Source organism: Pygoscelis adeliae, unplaced genomic scaffold (assembly GCF_000699105.1).
Source record: "Pygoscelis adeliae isolate BGI_AS28 unplaced genomic scaffold, ASM69910v1 Scaffold273, whole genome shotgun sequence".
NCBI classification, from domain to species: domain Eukaryota; kingdom Metazoa; phylum Chordata; class Aves; order Sphenisciformes; family Spheniscidae; genus Pygoscelis; species Pygoscelis adeliae.
Window position 1 is genome coordinate 539,874 of NW_008824416.1, and position 22,510 is coordinate 562,383.

At 44.8% G+C, this 22,510-nt stretch overlaps 1 protein-coding gene across 1 annotated transcript in view; it reads left to right on the forward strand.

Annotated features, from left to right (window-relative positions):
• Window positions 1-22,510, forward strand: part of EXOC6B (exocyst complex component 6B) — a 267,115-nt gene that overhangs the window by 100,349 nt on the left and 144,256 nt on the right. Inside the window, exon 9 of the mRNA XM_009320896.1 lies at window positions 7,669-7,737. Coding sequence (XP_009319171.1) covers window positions 7,669-7,737 — 69 coding nt within the window. The remainder of the gene's footprint in view (window positions 1-7,668; window positions 7,738-22,510) is intronic.

A 22,510-nucleotide genomic window follows, 5' to 3' on the forward strand; every position in this document is an offset into this window, starting at 1 on the left:
AGAATGTCTTTACTGAAAGAGTGGTTAAACATTGGAACAGGCTGCCCAGGGAAGTGGTTGAGTCACCATCCCTGGAGGTGTTTAAAAGATGTGTAGATGAGGCACTTAGGGACATGGTTTAGTGGTGGACTTGGCAGTGTTAGGTTTGCGGTTGGACTTGATGATCTTAAAGGTCTTTTGCAACCTAAATGATTCTATGTTTCTAAACCTGAAGGAGTGTCATGTGTGCAGTGGGATGACCCTGGCCAGCGCTAAGCCCCCACCCAGTTGCTCACTCACCCCCCAACCCTCAGAAGATTTGGGGAGACAATGTTAAGGGCAAAAGCCAGAAAACTCGTGGGTCGAGGTAAAGACAGTTTAATAAGCAAAGGGGAAAAAAAACCCACCAAGCAATGCAAAAGCAATCACTCACCACCTCCCACCAGCAGACCGATGCCCAGCCAGTGTCTGAGCAATGGCTACTTCTGAAAAAAAACCCACACCCCCAAACCCAGTTTTATTGCTGAGCATGGCATTACATGGTGTGGACTATCTCTTTGGTCATTTTGGGTCAGCTGTCCCAGTGGTGTACCATCCCAGCCTCTTGCCCAGCCCCAGCCTACTTGCTGGGGCGGCAAAGTAAGAAACAGAGAAGGTCTTGATGCTGTGTGAGCACTGCTTAGCAACAGCTAAAACACTGGTGTGTTATCGACACTGTTTTGGTCACACATCTAAACCACAACACTGCATGGGCTGCAATGAAGAAAATGAACTCCATCCCACCCAAACCTGTACAGTGTGTAAAATGTTAATGGGAGGTTCTTTGATAAGGATTCTGTAAAGTTACAGGCCAACTGCAAAATTGTTTTTCATGGTTGATGGATTCATTGCTAGCTTTTCATCTTCTGGTGTGACTCTTTCTCCTATCAGTACTTAAAGGGGGCTTATAAAAAAGATGGAGGCAAATTTTTTAGCGGGGCCTGTTGCGACAGGACAAGGGGGAATGGCTTTAAACTAAAGGGGGGGTAGATTCAGACTAGATAGAAGGAAGAAACGTTTGACGCTGAGGGTGGTGAGACACTGGCACAGGTTGCCCAGAGAGGTGGTGGTAACTAAAGAAAAAGTTGAAAAAATTTTAAAAATTCTTAAGAAGCTCAGATTTAAATTAATAATAAATAACAAAAATAAAGATTTATTTTTATGATCCTAACTTCCATTTAATTCCATGGGATTTAGGTGCATGAATAATTTCAGAAATCTTGAAGGGACTTACATCTCTTTATGCATAAAAACTCCAAATTATTTATACAGAAAGTAGCTTTCTCTTTTTTTTAACATTATGTAGTATTAACTTTGCGTAAAGTTTGAAAGATGCTAGTTACTGCGATTTGCTATTTATGTGGAATATTCAGTGAAATTTTCACTGGAAGTTATGAGCATTTGGCTTCAGAGACACAGCATTTACAAGGATTCCTTTTCAAAGAGACATTCCAGCCATTGGTCTGGTAACGATACAGCTGTTATCTCAAAAAAACAGACTAAGAATAGAATAGCTGTCCCTGTCCATGGCAGGGGCGTTGGACTAGATGGCCTTTAGAGGTCCCTTCCAACCCAAACTCTTCTATGATTCTATGATTGTCTGGTCTATGCAGGAATACTATTAATACAGAATTGAGTCTCCAAAGTTAATCCTCGTTGCTTAAAATTTTTACTATTAAGTGTCCTGAGTGCAAGTGAGCTGCATCTCATTTCCTGCACAGCCCCCGTGTTCTGGAGCGATGGAGAAGACTTTCTGGGCTTAGAGGGACAGTACTGCAACAAGTGGGCACGTGTCGTTTGCTGTGCTGTGCCCATCACCAAGGTTGCTGAGGCGTATGCTTCTCAAGGGAATACGGATTACTGCTAACAAGAAAACCTGGAGAAAGAAAAGGTGGCCCCTTGTAGAATAAAGTCAGTAGACAAGTAAAGAAATGATCCCGAAGCATTCAAAAACTGCACTGGTAGCTCTTGCTCTTGACCTGTCACAGCCAATAAAGCCACCCAGTAACTGCAGGTTTCTGTTTAAAAGACAGCCAGTGAAGACTGGTTGAATATGGAAAGGGAAGAATGAAGGGCACCTTGCACCCACTCCTACTCAGAATTGAAAACAGGACGGTCCTGGGTGTTTCTGATTATGTTTAGGCAGGAGAGCTCCTGATCCTGGTGCATAGGCTGGAAAAAGTGGGGTAAATATTTTTTTTTTTTTTTTCCTTTAGCAAATATCTGAGGCCCTTCAGCAGGCTGTGTTACAGAGTTCTTTCTCCACCTAGGCTGGATGAACTGTTCTAGAGAGCCCATGATTCCTTACCCATATGGAGCAATCCCATCATCCCTGCAGCAAAATTTACAGGAAAAGCTTTGAAAGAGAAGAAAGAGCAGAATGGTTTTGTTTATACTGTTACATGTATTCTAGTGTAGCTCATTCTCTCCCCTGGAGCAGAAGAGAGCTCTGCCAGCTGCATTGAAAATGAATGTGAGATGTGGTTCTCCACTCCATTAGTGTTCTCCAGTTTGGAGACATTATGGTCCAGACTTGTCCCACTTAAGTGCAGATGCCTCACTGAGGTGGAAGCTCCAACTATAATCAGAGTGAGGGAGCGGGCCCAGCTGTAAAGTGAGCTGGGAGAAGGCTTAAATTCACTTTTTATGAATGTCAAGTTGCAGAAGGAGAATTTGCATTACACGGTGAGTAGCTCCATAGTCTGTTTGGTTTGTGCCAGCTGTTCCCTTTGTAGTAAAAAGCATCCAGAAAACTATAAAGCTCATCCAGATTCTTCTCATTTTCAGTGACTTTTCTTGTTGAATACAGCAGGACAAACTCGCCTGCGTTGTGCCTTGTTTCTTCTTGTCCCCAGAAAAGACTGGTCAAGTGTCTGTGAAGTGGTTGGATTGAATTGGACTCCCTGGTGTTCCTTTGTGGGAGAGAGGAAATTTTAAGGAAGGACATCACGCTTCAGAAGAACGGCCACTCAACTGTCTTTGAAGAAGAAACCAACAAATTCCAGACAGTTTTCTATTTGGAGAAGGAGTTTGGCACTTGGGACATCAGCAGGTGTGAGGTGTAGCCAAAATTCATCATGCTTCTGGCATTCTTTCAGGTTGACCTGGCTGTAGGAATAAGCTGTAATTCTCTAAGTGAGCGTAATAGATTTCTTACAAAGTTTCGGGAGCTAGAGCAGGGGGTCCCAGAGAGCTCTCTTGACTTTCCCTGATAAATGGCTTTGTTAGGTGCCAGCTGCCTCCACCTCTTGTTTGCTTCCACTAGTAATTATGCAAAAACCACGTTGGGCACTGAGAGAAACCTCTCTATTTCTAGACAAAGCTGTCTGCCTGTTGTCTATAACATGAGCCAGAGTGAGATCAGTTAGTCTGCAGGACCACCGGGCCACTTCCAATGTCACAGTATCCTGAGCATCCTCTTGACTGTGCAAATGCATTCAGGTTTTTTTCCCCTATGTTTGTCCCATGGGACACACTGGGGCGGTCCAAGGACGGCAAGACCACACAAGATGAACAAACTACAGCAGAGTTTGTTCTGTGCCTCCATTCAGCGTGGGGTAAAGTGCTTTCCAGCTGCTGGTACCTAAAGAGATTAGATGTGATTTGTTGAATCACAGAATGGTTTGAGTTGGAAGGGACCTCTCAAGGCCATCTAGTCCAACCCCCCTGCCGTGGGCAGGGACAGCTTCAACTCGAGCAGGTTGCTCAGAGCCCCGTCCAGCCTGACCTGGAATGTTTCCAGGGATGGGGCAGCCACCACCTCTCTGGGCAACCTGTCCCAGTGCTTCACCAACCCTCAGCATAAAACATTTCTTCCTTAAACCTAGTCTGAATCTACCTTCTTTTATTTTAAAACCATTCCCCCTTGTCCTGTCGCGACAGGCCCTGCTAAGAAGTCTGTCCCTGTCTTTCTTATAAGCCCCCTTTAAGTACTGACAGGCTGCAAGAAGGTCTCCCCGGAGCCTTCTCTTCTCCAGGCTGCACAACCCCAGCTCTCTCAGCCTTTCTTCATAGTAGAGCTGTTCCATCCCCCTGATCATTCTCGTGGCCCTCTTCTGGACCCGCTCCAACAGGTCCATGTGTTTCCGGTGCTGAGGGCTCCAGAGCTGGACGCAGTGCAGAACCAACACTACTTTGAGCAGTAGAGTTTTACTCTACTTACAGATGCGTTCTGCAATGTGTGCGTCACGTGAAGAGACCCATCCTGCTCAGCGTCCTCCACTGGACTTGAGCCTTTGTGGGTGCAGTGTCGTGTGTGCTCACGTTCCTCTGCACCAGCTCATCCATGTACGTCAATCAAAGGGCCCATGAGTTGGTTCATGAAACACCTCTCTTGAATTCCTGGTGTTTAAGTCTGGAGTTTTTTTTCCCGTCACTGAAAGAGGGGTGAACATATGTGTGCTTGTGTCATGTCTTTACAACAAAAACTAACAAGGTTCAGAGGTTCAAGCCATTCTATCACAAATTTGTCTGAAGCCAGATCAGAGCATCCCTTAACTCTGGGCCAGCCTCGCGTTGGTGGCAGCTACAGTTGAATGTTTCCATTGAAAACTTGGCTTCCATGGGTTAAATTTGCTACAGGCAGTGTTTAGCCCGACTGAAAATGTTCTTGCGAAAAAAGAGGGTTTGGCTGTTTACAGAGACTGACAGGTCTGCCTCTGCTCCCAGCACCAGGAACGTGCCGGATGCAGGGTTTGGGAATTAGGTTTGTGAAGCTGATGTTTTGTGGACTGGGACAATTTTGGACAAGATGAATAAATTCTTTGTTCTGCAAATCAAAAGGAAAAAAAAAGATCAGGCTGAAGGGGAGATGTCAGGGGAGTAATCAGTCCTGTTGTTGAGGCGGCTCTAGTTCTCATTTCATCGTCAAGTTTCAAAAGTCAAAGATTTATTTATTTTTTTGAACACTGATAGTGCAGCTTTGGCTAAGAAAATCAAGTCACTGCTAAAGGGGATGTGCTAAGCCTGAATTTTTAGATATGTCTAAATACCTAAATAGTAGATAAATATCTAAATATGTAAATATTACATATGTTTAAATTGTGCAACGTGTTAAACTAACCACAGAGATAATGTCATATATTCTCTATATTCAGAGGCCTATCTTGGTTAGTCTGGAAAGATTTCAAACGATAGGATTATTATTTCTTCTCTTGTAGGGCTGTGACTATATGTGGAAGAGGTGGTCTGTTCTTTTCCTTAAAATATATTGTAGGTTTATACCCTGCATAAAATCCTAGCACAGTGTTCGGGTGCATGTCCTTCTGTTTGCAAAAAGCTTTCTGGTCATCCAGGACTTGTGCTTCCACGTCTTACAGTGTTCTATCTAGATTAGCACTTTTAAAGCTATTAACGTCTTGGAGATGTTAACTCCGCAGATAGTCCAGCATATATTTTTGTGAGTGTGTGTGTGGGCTTAAAAGTTTTTACAGAAGATCAGAGGCTGTGAAAATGTTGCAGTCTGCTTTGAAAGAATTTCTCTGGGGGAGTAAACTCCGGTTTTGGCAATATCCTGATTTCACAAATCTTTATCAGAAATATTTCTCCGTGGACCACGTTCAACTAGTGCCCCAAATCCAAGAGGAGCAAAGCCGTTTGATCCTGAATTCAAATTCACAGGAAAACATCGCCTGCTTTGATGATGTTGTGAAGGGATGACAGATTTCTCCTCCCTTAGAAAAACACAGGGTGGACTTGGGTCCGTCCAGTCCAGCTTCCCCACGCTGATGGTGGTCGCCGGAGGATGGCTGGGTCGAGCGAGTACCGATACTTCCCTGTCTGCTTTGGTGATCTCCAGCAGTTTTGCAATCGGGGATTTATGAGCCAGAAGCGTTTTATTGTTTTACCAACTGGAGACCAATTACATTTAATGCTGGAGGAATACAGCAAGGCAAAATCTGTATCCCGAGGAGTCCACAAGCTAGCTGAAATCTGGATTTGGGAGCTATTTAGGGAGCATTAGAAGGCCCGGGAGACTGCAAATGGGAAATAAACAACCAGGAAGACATGATAAAATTGGCATTAACACAATAAAACTGCTGCCTAGTGTTTGCAATTGTCAAATATGGTCTTATAAAAGGTAAAAGCAAGAAATGTTAGTGAGACCGGTGAGCTGGGCCTCACAGGTGCTTGCTCTCGGTTCAGCTGTAACCCTTCTGCTGCGGCATGTTGAACAGCCAGGTTCAATGTGGAAAAAGGGTCACACAGGCGATGCCAGCCCAATCCCTGTCTCGGGAACCTTCCTCCTTCCTGGGGAGCCAACCTTGCCTGTCTGTAAGAGCTGCTCAAATGGCACGACGGAGCGCTTGGTGCAAGGGAGGGAAGGAAAGCCCAGCGAGATGGATGGGCAGGCTCATGCCGTACCCCAATAAAACTGTTTGCTGCCTTGTTCCCAATGAGCCGGCTGCTTCCCCTCCCTGCACCACCAGGCTGGGACTGTCAAGTTTTTGGGGGTCTCGGAGCGATGCTGGTGATGCAGGATGGGATGCTCCCACGTCGTGTGTTGCTGCTCTGTCCGTCTCCGTATCTTCTTTCATTGTTTCAGCTCTAACCAAGAACCTATGTAGCGCTGAGGACTGAGTTCCTTTGCGTGGGGGGATTCTTTAACAGCTCCAGTTCCACATTACACAGGAGGCTATTTAACAAAATCCCCTATTTTCCCTCTCCAGCCCATGACTTCTGCACTCCCCGGCTTGGAGCCATTGCTTTAGATGAGGAGGACCGCTCGCCTCAGGTGCTTTGGGCAGCGTTGGTTGAGGCTTGCATACCCTCATCCAGCTAGAAACTTCTCTCTTCTTCATCCTACCTCCTTTTTAGCAGAAATGCTCTTAAGCATAATTAAAAATATATAAAATAAACATGTTTCCCAGGCCTGTCCATTGGTCCCTTTCATCTTTCTCCCCTTTTTTCCACCACATGTCAACAGAACACTTCTCTCCTCTCTGGATTTTGGGGGAGAAGGAGGGTTGCCTTAGCTTTATGCCTTGGCCAACAAGCTTAATACTGTGTTGGCTTGAATATATCCACAGGACACAAGTTTCTTGTATACAAATTTCTTCTCTGATCTTTCCTCTCGCCTTCCCTCCCTCTGTCCCACCCTTCAAAAATGCACTTCCTTGTCCCTGTGCAAGACTCGCTATGTTGTTGAAAGGTGGTAGAGTCTGTGTGGTGTGTGTTTTTTAAGAAAAAAAATGAAGAAAAAAAAAAAAACAAACTTGTGCTTTTAAAGAAATCAAACTAGAAATCTAGAGAGTAGGATTTACCCCAGCTGCCCCCGTTGCATAAGTACCACAACAGCTTGTGCCAGGGTGCTTGAACTTGTATTTAAGCTTACGGTTAAATTAACTCTCTGCTGAGCTGGTTAACAGAGGGCCAAATGCTGCAATGTGATTTCCTAGGGGAGTGTAAATGAAGTGCGAGCAATATTAAATGAAATTTTCCTACTTCAAGAAACTGTAAAAAAAAATGTAAATATAGTCATATATAGGTAGATACCAATAATCACTCTAATTGTTACGTACCTGAAATCTTGGTGTCGCGCTCTGTTGGACTTGCATGCCTTGGGGTTGCACTTACCTATATGTGATATATTAGTTGCACGTACCTATATGTGCTCTGCATATTTCACACTGATCTCCTGCTGTCTTTTAGGTGCCTGGGGCCCAGGACCTGGTGGACTTCTCACCGGTGTACCGATGCCTGCACATATACTCTGTCCTGGTAAGTGACTCTGTGCTGCCCCTGAGACTGGGACTGGTGCTGACACTGGACTGTGGTTTAAAGAAGGCGATGGGGTGCTGCTCCTTCCATCGATGCTGCTGGAAGGAGGTGGTTGCAAAACGTTTATTAATGCTCTCTTAGCTAGGAAGTGCATTACCTGAAGTAGCGTAGGCTGGATGGATTTGGGTAAAAACCACACAGTTACTTCATGCAGGCCACAGAAATCTAAAGGCATATTTTCTCCAACTATTGCAGACCCTGGATTTATAATATCCATATTTCTTGGTCATACAGTTTTCCTCTGAGAATTCTTCTTTGACCGCAGTAACTTCATTATTCAGTGCAAATGGAGGAGTTGCGGGGGGGGGGCGGAATTGGTTTTAAATACATTGTTTGCTGCGCGTAGGAGAATTTTGCTGCTCTTCAAACATTGTTTGACAGGAGCAGATTTGCTGCCGTCCCACCATATCCACCATTTGAGCGTATCGCTCCCAATTTCCCGATAGTTAGGCTTTGCGTGCACTGAAAAATGCGGCCAAGCTGAAACTGTTCTGTGTTGGTGTTTGGTTATTGGCTAAAAAGTGTTACTCTGAACTGTGTCATGTTCTCAAGAACTTTTCAAGAGAGCTCCCATCTCTGCAGATGTAGACTCCTAGATGAGCTACATTTTCTCCTGGGCGTTACGAGTATGTAAGGTATTGATTATTATTTTTTTTTTTTTTTAACTCATTTATTTATAACAAGGGCAGATGAGATGCCCTTTGTAGCTTACCCTTCAGCTTTTAATTTCTAAGATGCCTCCAGCAGCGTACGAGCCTTGCATCTGCGGACCCAAAGAACCTGTGTTGTTTGCATCCGTTCTTTAACATCCTTTGGAGAGGGGGAGCTTTCAGAGGGCTCTTCTCCTGCAATTGAGCAATCTGGAGCCCAGGCAGCAGATGAAAGGAGCGGTCTGTTCGCAGCTTTCCTCCCTTTCCACGGTGGAGCCAGGCTTGAGAGAGAATTGTTTTTAAGGCACTGCTAAAGCCAGTTTCTCCAGCAATACATACAAATGAATTTGTGAAAGGAAAAGAATTGTCATAAAAAACACTTATATAAAATCTTTTTGTGCCCTCATCTGTTAATAATTATGTAATTTGGCTACGTTGCCATGATATTTTATTGGAATGAAAAAGTTAACCTACCCAAAATGTGTTACTCTGTTTATCTTGGACAAAAACCTCCTCCTCAAACCCGGCGCTAGGAGCCCGGTTCAGGGAGTGTGCTAATTGAAGATTACAACTGGTCTGAAACGCTTTGTGGATTTCAAAGTGTCACTTTATTTGGAGAAACTTCAATGAAGAATATGTATCATGAAAACAGGATTAGGAATCCTATTTGTGTAGCTTACATACCTTTGTTTAATGCAAGGGTATTTATTTAATTGTGTATTTATACATAAAGCCGTTAGGGAAAAGATGAAGAGCTTTCTCTGGTGGATGTACCAGTTTTGCATATTTGAAACGGTCTCGTTTCTACACTGGGGCTTTGTTGTTGTCTTGTTGCTTTACTTTTTAATCTTAAATAGCGATTGGTCCTCCAAAGGGTATTAGGGAAATGCTGCTGCTAGAAGGCAGGTTTCGTGGCCGGCGCTCTGTGGTGGATCTGGATGGGATTGTCTTCTGCCGGAGGTGGGAATAGTGCAGTGGACTGCGTGGTGCTGGTGAGGTTAAACCTGGTGCAGGGGTTTCATGCCAGTGGGTTAGCCTCCTCTGTCCCCATCCTGAGCTGAGATCATTCAATCCTTCTCCCCCTACTCCTCTATTTCAGCCAAAAGCCTTAGTAATGAGCAAAAAGATATAGCAGAGCTCTAAAGAAGGTGTGTTGGTGAGACAGGAGCAAGAGAAAAAGGTAACCGACTGTAGTGAAGGCTCCTGAAAAGAAAATTGCCCTTTTTCTGACCTGTGATTGAATCCTGCCCTGGCTTTCTAGGCCCAACTTGGGTTGAACAATGTCAGAGATCTAGCAAGCATCGAGGGAAACGGCCACATCAGTGTCAGACGGAAGGATCATAATGTAATAGTTACCAAAAAATCCTAATATTTGTCATTTACAATAGCGTTATCTAAACGCTTGGCCTGCAGTTAAAAAGGCCCACGTTGAATAAACATTGAGATATTTATTATTTTTAGTGAAATCGACCTTCCAGTCACCTCGGTTTTATGGCTGTGCTGCTTATAAATTCCCAAAGGATTATTTGAAAAATCCTACTCATATCTGCCAGCCTTATCAGCAGGGCAGAAGTTCACATATTGTAACAGGAGGTCAGCCTTCGGTCATGGTCTTACAGAGGGGGCCAGGCACCTGTAAATCCTTCCTTCAGCAACCAAGGCGAAGTACAATATCAAACAGGCAAGGAGACTTTTCCAGGAAACGCTGAACTTTCTCAGGAAGGGCAGAGGAGGGGGAAAGAAAGTGAAGGAAGGTCAGGCGGGGGTTAATTGAGAGTTGGACCTTGGCGTGGTGGCGGCTCCGGGGAGGACAGGCTCTGGTGGGATGCTTTATGGGACTATTCATCTGCGATTCCTTTTCTTGTGAGAAACGGGCTGGCTGACGGTGTCTTGAGGAAGAAATGGGCATAGGGGAGGCTTTGAATATCTGCAGATATCGAACAAAACATCACGAGAGTGTATTTGTGTATTATATGTGGAGCTGTGTACGCACGGATAACCCTTCTTTGCCCAAATAAATCCTTTGATTTCATGATTTGGGTTTATGTCCCTAAACAGTGCCTCGAACAACAAGTCCTTACCCTGCCTCCGGTTTCTGCATGCAGCAAATGTACTCTGAATTGCATGAAAAAAGGCTTTTCAGATGACAGGTTTGGTTTCGAGTTGGTACGAATCGGTAGCCACTGAACAACCTCGGTGTCTCAGTGGGAATCCTGGTAATATGAGACAAATGTGCACTGTCCTTTTCCTAGGAAACTTAAAAAAAGACTAGCTGGAACCATGGATATGGTGGTTCTTCAGACGCCAGGAGCATCATATAAAGGGGTCAAGGAGGGGAGCCGGCAGCAGAGCCAGGACATGTGAGTCCTGGGGGCCTGTCCTGGTCTCCTTGGTTGGTTGGCCAAAGTCCATGTCTAGTTTTAGCTGACTGTAGACAGTAAACCCCACTTAGTTTCTGTTCAGCAGCGATGTGCTATTTCAGGACATTCATCTGCAGCGTGGTTAGACTGCTAGGCTGTTGGTATCAGGTATATCTTTTCTTTGAGTTAATAGAGAAGTTTGTTGAAAATGGTAATATTATTATATAAAGAAGAAACAAGGATATTTCAGTGAAGTGATTTTGCCATTGACGTTTTTATCTTTTTATGTTGTCTTTGACCAAAGTCTATGTAATGCTCGAGTTGCTTTGATCGATATCCAAAATAAATTAGGAAAGGTGAGGTTTGGGCCAGATGGTTTATCTGTTGGAGCATCTGAACAGCTGTTGGGTGCCTTGTATTTCAAGGCCAAGACATGGAATTGCTTTGCTTTACATAACACAAAATGAAAAGCAGTTTTTGTTTCATGTTTCCCGTAAGCTGTAGCGAGGCAGAAGGCACAGAGTGAACGAAGAGCAGAAAGGAATAATAAAAAAAAGCCGAAAAAAGTCAGAGTGGTTTGCACAGAGGGTGCAAAGAAGTTGTCTCAAAGGCAGCTGACGGTGATTTAAGTCGCTTAAGCTCCCGCTTCAGCCAGTGCTCTTGCCTGTTAGTACTCATTTAGGGTTTGCCTTAGCTAGGTGGTTTTTTTTAGCTTTATGCTAATTGGTTACCAATTACTTTGAGGTTCTTAACATGTTCGTGAAGACACTGGTATTGACACTCCCAGCTCTTTGATCCGAGCTACAAAGGGGTCATTTTAGGGTAAAGAACAAGTGTCCAAAAAAAAAAAAGAGAAAGAGAGCAGATTCTGATGTAAATACAGGCTTAAAACTGTAGCTGCCTCCTAGTTGATGAAGTATTTCTGGAGAATCCCAGAGCTGGATAATTTAGATAAATAGCAGTTGACAGGTATTTACTATAAATTTGTCGTATCTTGCCACTGACATTTTTATCTGCTGTATTGCCTCTACCCCAAGCCTCTCTAACCCCAAAGCTGCTTTGATGCACAAAATACATTAGGAAAGGTAAAAAAATGTGAAACAAATGATAACCCCCCCTCACTTTACTAAAAATAATCAATGTAGAAATGTCTTTAAATTCCTATATTAAAAAGCATGCATTGCGCATAGACTGTATCCACTTGGTACATTTTCACTTGCCTATTTTAGTGAAGAATATAATGTTTTATATCTCTTAGCTGTGCAGAGCCAGCACGGCCTTGGGAGGAGAAACTAGGGTTTATTTTTGCTTATCGCTGAAATTGCTACGTTTTGATTGCAGAAGCTGTGCGGGGATTCTTCGGCTCAGGGACTCAAGGCGAGCTGTTCGGCCAAGGATGGGAAACACCACTTTGTATCTCCAAGCCGAGCAGATTTCAATTGAAGTGGGAGATGCCGCAAATCCGGCGGCGGATCATTAGACTCCTCCCAGCCCTGCACTTAAATAACTTTTTTTTTTTTTTAAATTCCTCTTAGAATTATGCTAGTGATTGTGCTGCCTGCATTAATCCTCCTTTTTCTGCCTTTGTGGGCTAATAAACTGGCAGGCTGGTTGCTCATCTGCTTGCCTGTGGTGGCTGTGACGCAGCCGGCCATTCCTGCCCCCTCCCCACCTCTCCGAGGGGGGCTCCAGCACCCCCACCAAAATGTTTGTTCTTTGGTAACAGGGCAAAACAATTGCTCTTCTTTCAAGGGATGAGAAAGCCTCTTATAGGAACCACAATTCAAATAATAAGAGCTACCCAACCCTCTCTTTCATATGAAAACGTCTCTTTTTTCTCTTTGTAACACTAGTTGTTTCTTTTATTTGATACTGAAACACGAACTGTACCATGGAAAGTCTGTGGTTTACTTCTATTTTTGAGATCAGGGTTGTAAAGTTTTCCCTCGGTGTCCTTGGGAACTTTAAAACTTTTTTTTTTTTTGGGGTGGGGGGGGGCAAGGGGGAAAAAATTTCCTTCTCGAAGTCTCTGGTAACTCCTTGTTCATCTCAGACACTTTGCAGATTGTCCCATCGTTGTGTCCTGGCATATCTCACTGTCTGCTGACTTGGCTGACCCACTGGTGCCTGGTGGAGTTAGATAGCTATAAACACAGCACTGAGATCATAGGGAAAGGCTGAGGGTGAGACACTTTGTGCACTGGATTGATAAGGACACAGGAAAAGCCATTAGAGTGAACTGGTGTCAGTGACCTGTGATAACCATTCTGTACTACGTGCTAATGGACCCTGGGTAGTGTGTCTGTCTGTAGTGGCAATAGATTTAACTTTTGTAATTGTCATATTGCTCTTTTAACCCTGTGACCTTATTACCCATGAGAAAACCACTTGGCTTCGATCAAAGAAGCAGCAAAGAAATCAGTGTTCATTCTAAGCTGGCTAGATATGATCACAGGCAGCCTTGATTCTTAAAATATTCAGCTTGGAAAACAGACATGTTAGGGGGGAGAGAAAAAAAAAAAAAAAAGGGAGGTTTACTACCATAGCCCGGATGCAGACTTCTTGTCACCTGAGGTTAGGAACAGCAGCCGTGCTTTCCCAGGGCTTTGCAAAACTCTGCGCCGTCACTTACTCACTGAAAATATACTGATATTTTACATTTAATGCTGATTTCATCCTGATTCACTCAGTCCCATTCCACTCTTAGTGGCTAGAATAAGAGACTGACTCTGTTAGTCCTGACCATGGAAAACATATTGCATCTGTTCAGTATTTCATCGAATCATTCAGGATGGATGGGACCTCAGGAGGTCTCTGGTCCAACCTCCTGCCCAAAGTAGGGGCAGCTCTGAGATCAGACCAGGTTACTCAAGGCTTTATCTGGTCTGGTCTTGAAAACCTCCAAGGACCAAGAGTGCAAAACCTTTCAGGGCAACTTATTCTGCTCCATGACCTCCTCGTAGGTATTGAAGGTGGCTCTTAGGTCCCCCCGAAGCAGTCACTCCTCCAGACTGAACAAGCTCTGTTAACCTCTCCCTGTGGGGCAAGTGTTCCAGCTCCAACCATCTTGGTGGCCTCCAGTGAACTCGCTCCGGTTTATCGGTGTCTTTCCTGTATTTGGGAGGCCCAAAACTGTATGGAGGGTATAGATATAGTCTTAACGAGTGCTGCGTAGAGGGGGATAATCGCTTCCCTCAATCTACTGGCTTTGCTCCTGTTAATACAGCCCAGGAGGCTGTTGGCTGCCTCGGCTGCCAGGGCAGACGGCTGGCCCATGTTCAGCTTGCTGTCTGCCAAGGCTCTTGGTCCTCATCCACAGAGCGGCTCCCCAGGCAGTCAGCCCCAGTCTGTGTTGTTGCAAGAGGTTCTTCCTTCCCAGGTGCAGGACTTGGCATTTCTCCTTACTTATTTTCGTCAGGTTCCTGTCAGCCCATTCCTCCAGCGTGTTGAGACCCTCTGGATGGTGGCCCTGCTCTTGAGTTGTATTGACTTTTCCCCCCAGTTTGGTGTCATCTGCAAAGCACATGTGTGCTCTGTTGCCTTATCCAAGTCACTGATAAAGATGTTAAGCAGGATAGGTCCCGTTGTGGTTCCCTACTCGTTACCAACTCCCATCTTGGGTACAACTCGTTAATCACGATCCTCTGAACGTGACCACCCAACCAGTTATTTACCCATCCAGCTAATCGCTCATCCAAACTGTGACAGCCAAACTTGGATACAGGAATATTGTGGGAAGAGCATGTCAAAAGCCTTGCTAAAGTCAATGGCACCCGCTGCTTTCCCCTCATCCATAAATCCTGTCATGCTATCGTAGAAGGCAATCAGATTGTCGGCATAACTTCTCCTTGTTAAATTCATGCTGGTTGCCCGCAGTCTCCTTCTCCTCCATATTCATGGAAGTGTGTCCCAGGAGGACTCAGCTCATGACCTCCCCAGGGACTGAAGCGAGGTTGAGTGTGCTGTAGTTCCTCAGATCATCTTTTCAGCCTTTATTGCAACTTTCACCTTTTACCACTTGTTGGGAGCATGTCTTTTTTGTGGTATTTAACTACTATGGGGTCTTTGGTTCTAGCGAGCTCTAAGATCCGGACTGATTTTGCAGAGACGTTCACCTTGAGTGGTGCAGAATACAGGTCAGCTGAAGGACCCTAAAGACCAATACCACTGTTTGTATTGTGTAAGTGTGGGAAGGCTCTTCCTAAGATTTGCTCTGTTTCCGGGCATTGGGGCTCAGGAGGGTCCCAGGAATGTTTGGAAAATGCCTCAGCTACCCCGGAGAACTTTGTGGTGGTGTCCAGAAGTGGTGATATCTCAAAAATAACAAGTGATAGAGACGGAAGTGCACTGATTTGCAAAGTATTTCCCTGAAGAGCGTTGAGTTTTCTAAGGTAAAACTCAGTTTAACAGAAAGGGAAATCTCTAACAAGTGTTCCCACTCTTTTCTCATTCTCTGGTTATAGACTCATAATAATTTAGACTGGAAGAGACTCATGGAGGACTTTGGTCCAACCCTCCACTCAGGGCTAAATTTGAAGTTATATCAGGGATCTCAGAGCCACATCCAGTTGAGTTTTGAGGATATCCAAGGGCAGAAACTGCCCAGCCTCTCTGGGTCGCTGTTCCAGTGTTTGACCACCTTTACTGTATTTTTTTTTTCCCGTTAAATTAATTTGAATTTATCTTTTTGCATTTTGTCTCTTGCCTCTCCTTTTGCTGTGCATTTCCAAGGGGAGCCTGGCTCCATCTACCCTGTAATCCTGTTTTAGATATGCTTTCTCACCCTTCTCCTTCCTCACCTTTCCTCATGTGTTGTGTGCTCCAGCTCCCTCAATTAAGTTGGTGGCCACTGCTGGCCTTGCCTCAGTGTGTAGTACACCAGTATCTCTACAGCTGTCCTTTTGCATTAACACTTTTAAAGCCCTTTTTTATTGCAGCTGGGTCATAAGTGACACTGCTCCACTGGGCTGATGCTGACATTCAATATTTAGGACTTATTTTTGCTCCTAAAAATAAATAAATGGCACACTCAGTGCCAGTTCATAGTGATGCATGAAAGATATTGCAACGTAACACTAGACCCAAATTTGACCCTGGCGAATCAGATCCAGTTTCTCTTGACTATCTTCAAAATTGGAGGGAGAGCAGAGTGCCAAGAACCCCTCCTAGAAGTGAAGAGTCTTGCCTGTGGGCTTGCCCTTTGTGGCATTGCCTCCAGACTCCATGCATGAAAAATCACTGAAAAGCAAAAGTAATAAGATGTGCATGGAAGCAAAGTTGTGAGAGATACTGGCCCCGTCTTACCTTGTGCTGTTAAGTATTTTAGTCACACTGGGCTTCAAACTGGATCTCAGTAAAGTACGTGTAAGATGTGGACTCTCTAAGACTGCTAGAAAAAGAGGCATTAGGAAGATCCCTCTGCGTGAGGACTGTTGAGCTATTTGTGTTAGTGAAGCTGTGTATTTTGTGCATAAATTAACCCTGGGGGAATTATCATGTGCTGACCAGAAACTTCATATTTTAATTTTTTTTTTTAAAGAGGAGAGTGTGTGTGTGGGGGAGGAAGGGGCTGTAAAATAATAAGGCACCATATTTTATGCGTCTCTGAAAATGGCTTGGTGCACAGCTGCGGTTGCTGTTTTCCTGCTATGTATGTTGTTTCTCATCTTAAAGGCCTATATGCAGTGTATCTGGGAAATGATTGCCATCCTGTTTTCAATAAAACCCTTTTTTTATGAAGGGTCTTGAGTTGGCTGGACATTAATTCTCAATCTGTTTACAAATATTTGTGCAGGAAAGGGTGAGCAATGTTCAGGACGGGCTTATGACGCATATACCCCCTATTTCAGTCCTTTGTTCAGGAAAATGTGGAAACAAGGCAGTTGTACAATGAACAAACGCTGCCTTCGCATTCCAGGAGCGTGGCACGGGAGCCGCTTGCTGCGGGGCAGCCGTGGTCTTGCAGTGCGAAGATGAGAAGCACACAGACCGCCATCCCAACACAAAAAAGCTGCTTCAGTTCAGACATCAACAGGCAGCTGGGGTCGTATTTTATGAAGGGTGGTGGAAAAGCTCCAATTCAGGGGGTTGATAATTGCTGTATACAAAAGCAGGGATATGGGCAACATGTTCAGAAGGTGAGCGTTGCCCTCAGAGAGGTTTTCCTTGGCTCTGGTCTCCTGAATCCTTTGGAATGAGAGGTTTGGCTTCTGAGAAAGGTGTCTCATCTCTTTTATCATTTGAAGCTGGTACCTGGAGGTCTGGGTGACTTATGATCTTCTAGTTTCCTCGCTTTGCGGAGACTTAATCATCTACTCACAGACACTGAGCAACCCACAAGAGCTGTTATGAGAGCAGGGATTTGTCTCTTGCCTTTAAATCTTCTTTCCCGGCTTTACTACCTCCAGTTTGTCTTGCCCCAGCTGTGGTTGTTGTACAGTGTTGAAATCCTTCAGGATGAAAAATTGTAAGGAATAATAACACAGTCTAAAATGTTGTGCCTGTTCCTTTTAGTAATTGTTTCAAATATTAACCAAAGGATATACACAGAACTAAATAGCAAACTCTTTGTTGTAGTAGTAACTTAGGTGTGCCACAGAGCATGTTTTCTACAGCTGCTGCTGGATAGGAAGCCTCATGATATTTTTATGTGTAGACCCTATAACTAAACAGGTACACGTTGACTCGTACGGGTGGCCACATGTATATATGTTACTGCCCTCTAGGCAACCTACTGTTGTGTCCATCTTCACAGCATCACAGAGGTTGGAGGGGACCTCTGGAGATCGCCTCGTCCAGCTCCTTGCACAAGCAGGGTCAGCTGGAGTGGAGTTACTCAGGACTGCGTCCAGTTGGGATGGAAACTCCACAGCTTCTCTGAGCAGCCTGTTCCACTGTTTGATCACCCTCACAGTAAAAAAGTTTTTCTCCCTATGTTAAATGGAAATTCTTCCATTTAAGTTTGTCCCGTCGCTGGGCACCACTGAGAAGAGTCTGGCTCTGCCTTCTTTGCTTCCCCCATCAGGTGCTTCTACACATTGAGAAGGTCCCTCTGAGCCTTCTCTTCCCCAGGCTGAGCAGTCCCAGGTCTCTCGCTGTATGTCGCATGCTCCCATCCCTTGAGATCTTTGTGGCCCTTTGCTGGGCTTGCTCCAGTGTTGTCTGTCTCTATAGCGCTGCTGAGCCCAGACCTGGACCCAGCTGTTTCTCGCCAGTGCTGAGTAGAGGGGAAGGATCACCTCCCTCGACCTGCTGGCAATGCTCTGCCAAACACAGCCCAGGAGTCTGTTGGCCTCCTTTGCTGCAGGGGCACAATGCTGGCTCATAGTCAGCTTGGTGTCCACCGGAACCCCCAGGCCCTTTCCTGCCAAGCTGCTTCCCAGCTGGTCACCCCCAGTGTGTACTGGTGCCTGGGACTGTTCTTCCTCAGGGGCAGGACTTGGCATTCGTTGAACTTCATTGTTGAGGTTCTTGTTGGGCCATTTCTCCAGCCTGTCCAGGTCCCTCTGAATGGCAGCACACCCCTCTGGTCTGTCAGTCGCTCCTTTCAGTTCTGTCATCTGCATTTTCACGGAGTGGAGGAATCGGAGGCAGATTTCACCCAACAGAGCTCCATGTGTGATGGGTAGGGGGAAGGAGAACTCTTCTTCTGCTCAGATGAGCCGAGTGCTGGTGCTTGTGCTTACATCTGTTTGTGTAACGCAGCTATTTCACTGCCTGGTCATTTTGGCTTCTTGACTTAACCGTCTTCTATAAACCCATAATTATTACATACGTGTTGGTTTAGGTGGGCAGAGTTGAAAGCTGGTCAAACCAGAGGTCATGCTGGTCCGCTTCTGGTTGGGGGTAGACTGTACAGCATCCCACGTGCCTGTTTGAATTCGGTTTGTATGGATCCATTGCCTTAAAAAGAGGCAAAAAACTAGTTGTCAAACATGGAAACGGGCTGCTATGACATGACTTCTTTCCCCGTACGGAGGGTGTAGCTAATACTGGATGTGCTGCTCCTCAGCAGTGCTCGGAACAGGTCTGTTTATTAGTTTCTCTTGTTTTTATTTCTCTGTGCTCCCTGACCATTCCCCCATGTTCTGCGATGGAAGAACAAAAAACCAAATATGCAGATGTGATTTTCCAACCCAAACATTTTATAGCAGAGCCTTAGGAGCGAGCTGCATTTTTCTGCTCCGACGTGGTGTGGGGGACGGGTGCTTTTTTGCTCCTTCCCGAGTGCGTGCTTGGATTCAGGGAGGAGAGAGCAAAGACCTTTGACCTGAAATCATCTAGCGGTACAGTACTGTCTCCTCATGAAAATACCCCATTTAGGGACTTTTTTCCCCCGTGTGTCTCTGCAATTAATGCAAACCCTGTCTGTCAGTGATTATTAGCTCTCTGGTAGGAGACATACAGCCTGAACCACGCAATATTAAGCAGGCTGTAAAAAAAGGGAGCGATTTGTTGCGGATTGCATTCCTCCCTGTACATTTTGCCTCCTATCCTTCCACCCTCCTCTTCCCTTGGCTCCTTTGCCTCCCTCCGGACCTGTCCTTCATCTTCCTCAAGGACTCATTCTGCACTCTTCTTAAATTGAGGGTTTTTTTTCCCTTAATTGATGGGAGCCCTGACAAGAGCTGATTAGCTGTTGGGGATGCATCCTTCCTTGCAAAGCTTGTGACAGATTTCCACCGCTTCCTTCCTTCCTCAAGACCGGAGAGTGAGCTTTCTTCTACGAGCAGACAGTTGCCTCCCCGAGGTTTTATGCACAGTGGCCTTGCATGGAAGACTCTGTGGGCTTGTCCTGAATATATCTTTTTCCCTGGCAGCTCGCTCATTATAAAGTTTTAATGAATTTGAAATATATTATGAAAAGAGCATGTGGTTAGAAACCATCTCTGCTTGTTTTTACACTGGGAAGTGTTGGGTTGTGCTTTTCTTTGCAGAGAGGGTGGATTGAAAGCAAGTGGAGGAGACAGGCATGTCCCCGTGCGCTTAACGTTGCAGGTCACCTGGAACAGGAGGAGATCGCCAAAAATGCAACCTGAAAATGTTTAGCTGCTGCTGTTCATAATGAGGAAATATCTGTCTACATCATCGCTTTGTAACTTTTCAAAAGTATGACTTAAAAAGGAGGGGGGTGGTTGGAGAGGGAGCTGCGCCGCCGTATTTTCCAGAATGAGAAACACAGGCTACTTGTTCAGTCAATTCAGTTTAGGTCAAATGTAGTTATGAAAAACAGATGATTGCTGGTGATCAAGCTGTACTATGACAAATAACCCATTGTTTGAGCGTGCAGTGATTTCTTCAGAGCGTTTACCCGGTGCGGGACTTGGCGATTGCCTTCCTCCAGCTCGGAGCCTGTCAGCCGGCGCGGGGCTGGGTGCTCCAGACCCAAGGGCTTGGCTCCGCAGGAGGAGGGATTGCACAGAAAGAAAGGCTCGGTGCAAAATGGATGAAGTTTCCACTCTAGATATTAAAATATGAGCTCACTTGGGGCTCTCAGAAATGCTTGAGATGATGCTTCCTATGTACACGTTGTATCCTATGCAGCAGAGTAATGGTTTATTTGGGGGATGCTGATATTTGAGAGAAGCTCCTTAATACTAATGTATCTTAGCCCTGTGTCGCTTTGAGTTATTATATATTCTTTTATGGTTTCCCCTAGAAAATACTCACCTACAAATTATATCTGTGGGGGAAGGAACCTATTATTCACGTTGCAGAGACAGGGCTAGTTGAAGCGAGATAAATGTATGTGTCCCCGTGCGAGCCTGACCTGGGGAAAAGCTGAGCCTTGCTCTGATGCTTGCTGGGTCTCGTGCTCTTCTGTTTCGCAGCTGAGTGATGACGCTTTGGTTTAATTGCTCTGCAAGGTGGCTGTACTTAGTCTGAAGAGTCAAAATGTCACATGTTCCGGGTGTATTTTCAAATTTCTAAGGTTGAGAAGCAGTGTGGACAGATGTATGCTACGTGATTCCGGTTTTGTGGGTGATGTGAAGGCTGTAAATTGCCAAGGGAACATTTAATACTTTTTAGGATCTTTCTTCTGAAATCAGTATCCCTTTGCTTGGGAATCTGTCGGCTTCTGGAATGTGAGGGACTAATTGTGGGTGACTTCAACTCAGACAACTCGGGGGACAAGCTTTTCTTTGTGCCTTGTGGCACGTTGCACCATCTAAAAGATTCAGTCTTACCAAAAAACCCCAGAAACTCATTGCCCTTGCCTCAAGTTGGTTTATGACCCAGCACAGACCAGCTTGTGTCCATGGGGATACGGGGGAGAAGATTGGGTTGATCAGTGTGTGAGCAGGTGGATCAGATGCTCAGGACGTATATGCAGATGGCTGGGAAGTCTAAAAGCAGAAATTAGGTTGATTTAGAAAAGCCTTTTCGTGGTAGGAGAAGGTCTCTTTTGTGTCTGTCCTTGGAGCAGTTACAGGAAATATTCCATTAGACGCTGGGAAGACCGAAGGGCTATATTTGTGTATCGTCCTGGTCATTGGCGTAACTTCTAGAAACGTACACTGTTACTTGATGTGTTTAGTCATCTGAAAACAAAATCAAAGCTATTAAAAATATGGACAAACAGTTTGTGTTTGGCTTCTTATCGGTGTCACTGGTCTTCGGGGTATGAACATGCGTTGGATCTTCTGTTGCGCTGCTACCACTCAGAGATAAACTTTTGACTATTAATCACGGGAGAAGATCAGACTTTCCAACAAATCTTAATTTGTACATGTTACTTTCTACTCCTTTGGAGCAGCTTTAACTCCGAGGAACTGTGAAAGCTCGAGCTGTCATCTCAGAAAAGTTTAATGTCCTTCTCGCCTTTTACAGCTCAGCGTGCTCTGTGCTTCACTTCATTTGTCAGGCACAGCAGCTTGGAGTACTTCTTCTTCCTAGCTATTAAAAAGTAAAATTTTTAAGATTTAAGATTTTAAGATCAGAAAAGGCCCCCAAGGGAAATATTTTGAAGTATTTGAGTCTTTCTTTATGTTCCTTCTGGATGAACATATATCTCTTTAATATCGAGAATTGATTTGATAAATACAAAAATACTGCTTTAAAAGGTTGGCCATGTGTGCAGTGTTTATACAAGCAAACCAACTCTCTTTAATTAGGATGATGTGATGTTAAATCTCATGTTGGACTGGGGCAGCAGTCTTTTGCTTGGTCTAGTTTAAAGAAAAACTGTGGTCCCCAATCCTGGCTAAGCAGAATAACAAAACAAATGATACTTGTGTAGCAGAGACCGAAAACCTTGCACTCCCTAGCTCTGGTTAAATGAACCCAGCAGCTCTAAACCGATGACTGAGCAGTAGCAAATACACTAAATTTTTCTACCGCTATTAAATGGAAAAGAAAACACATTTCTGGTTAACATTTAAACCTATTAAAATGTGATTGAAGTGGAATTCGCATCTTGGATTACTTGGAAAATTTACTGTGGCTGCTTGTCTGTCACATTAGGAGAACTCACTTCACGCTGAAAATCCCCACATTTCACTAAAATCCCCGTATCTAGCTTGTCCGGCCCTGTACCTGCTTGCAGACGCTTCCCCTGTAGCTGAGATGCCTTTGCCTGCACGGTGCAGGAGCTCAGCCAGGGTGGTGAGTGACCTGACTGAGCAAAGGTAAATAAGAGCACAACCGTGCAGGGCTAGAATTAATGTAGTCAACTGGTAGGTACATTTTAGGATTGTAGATAAA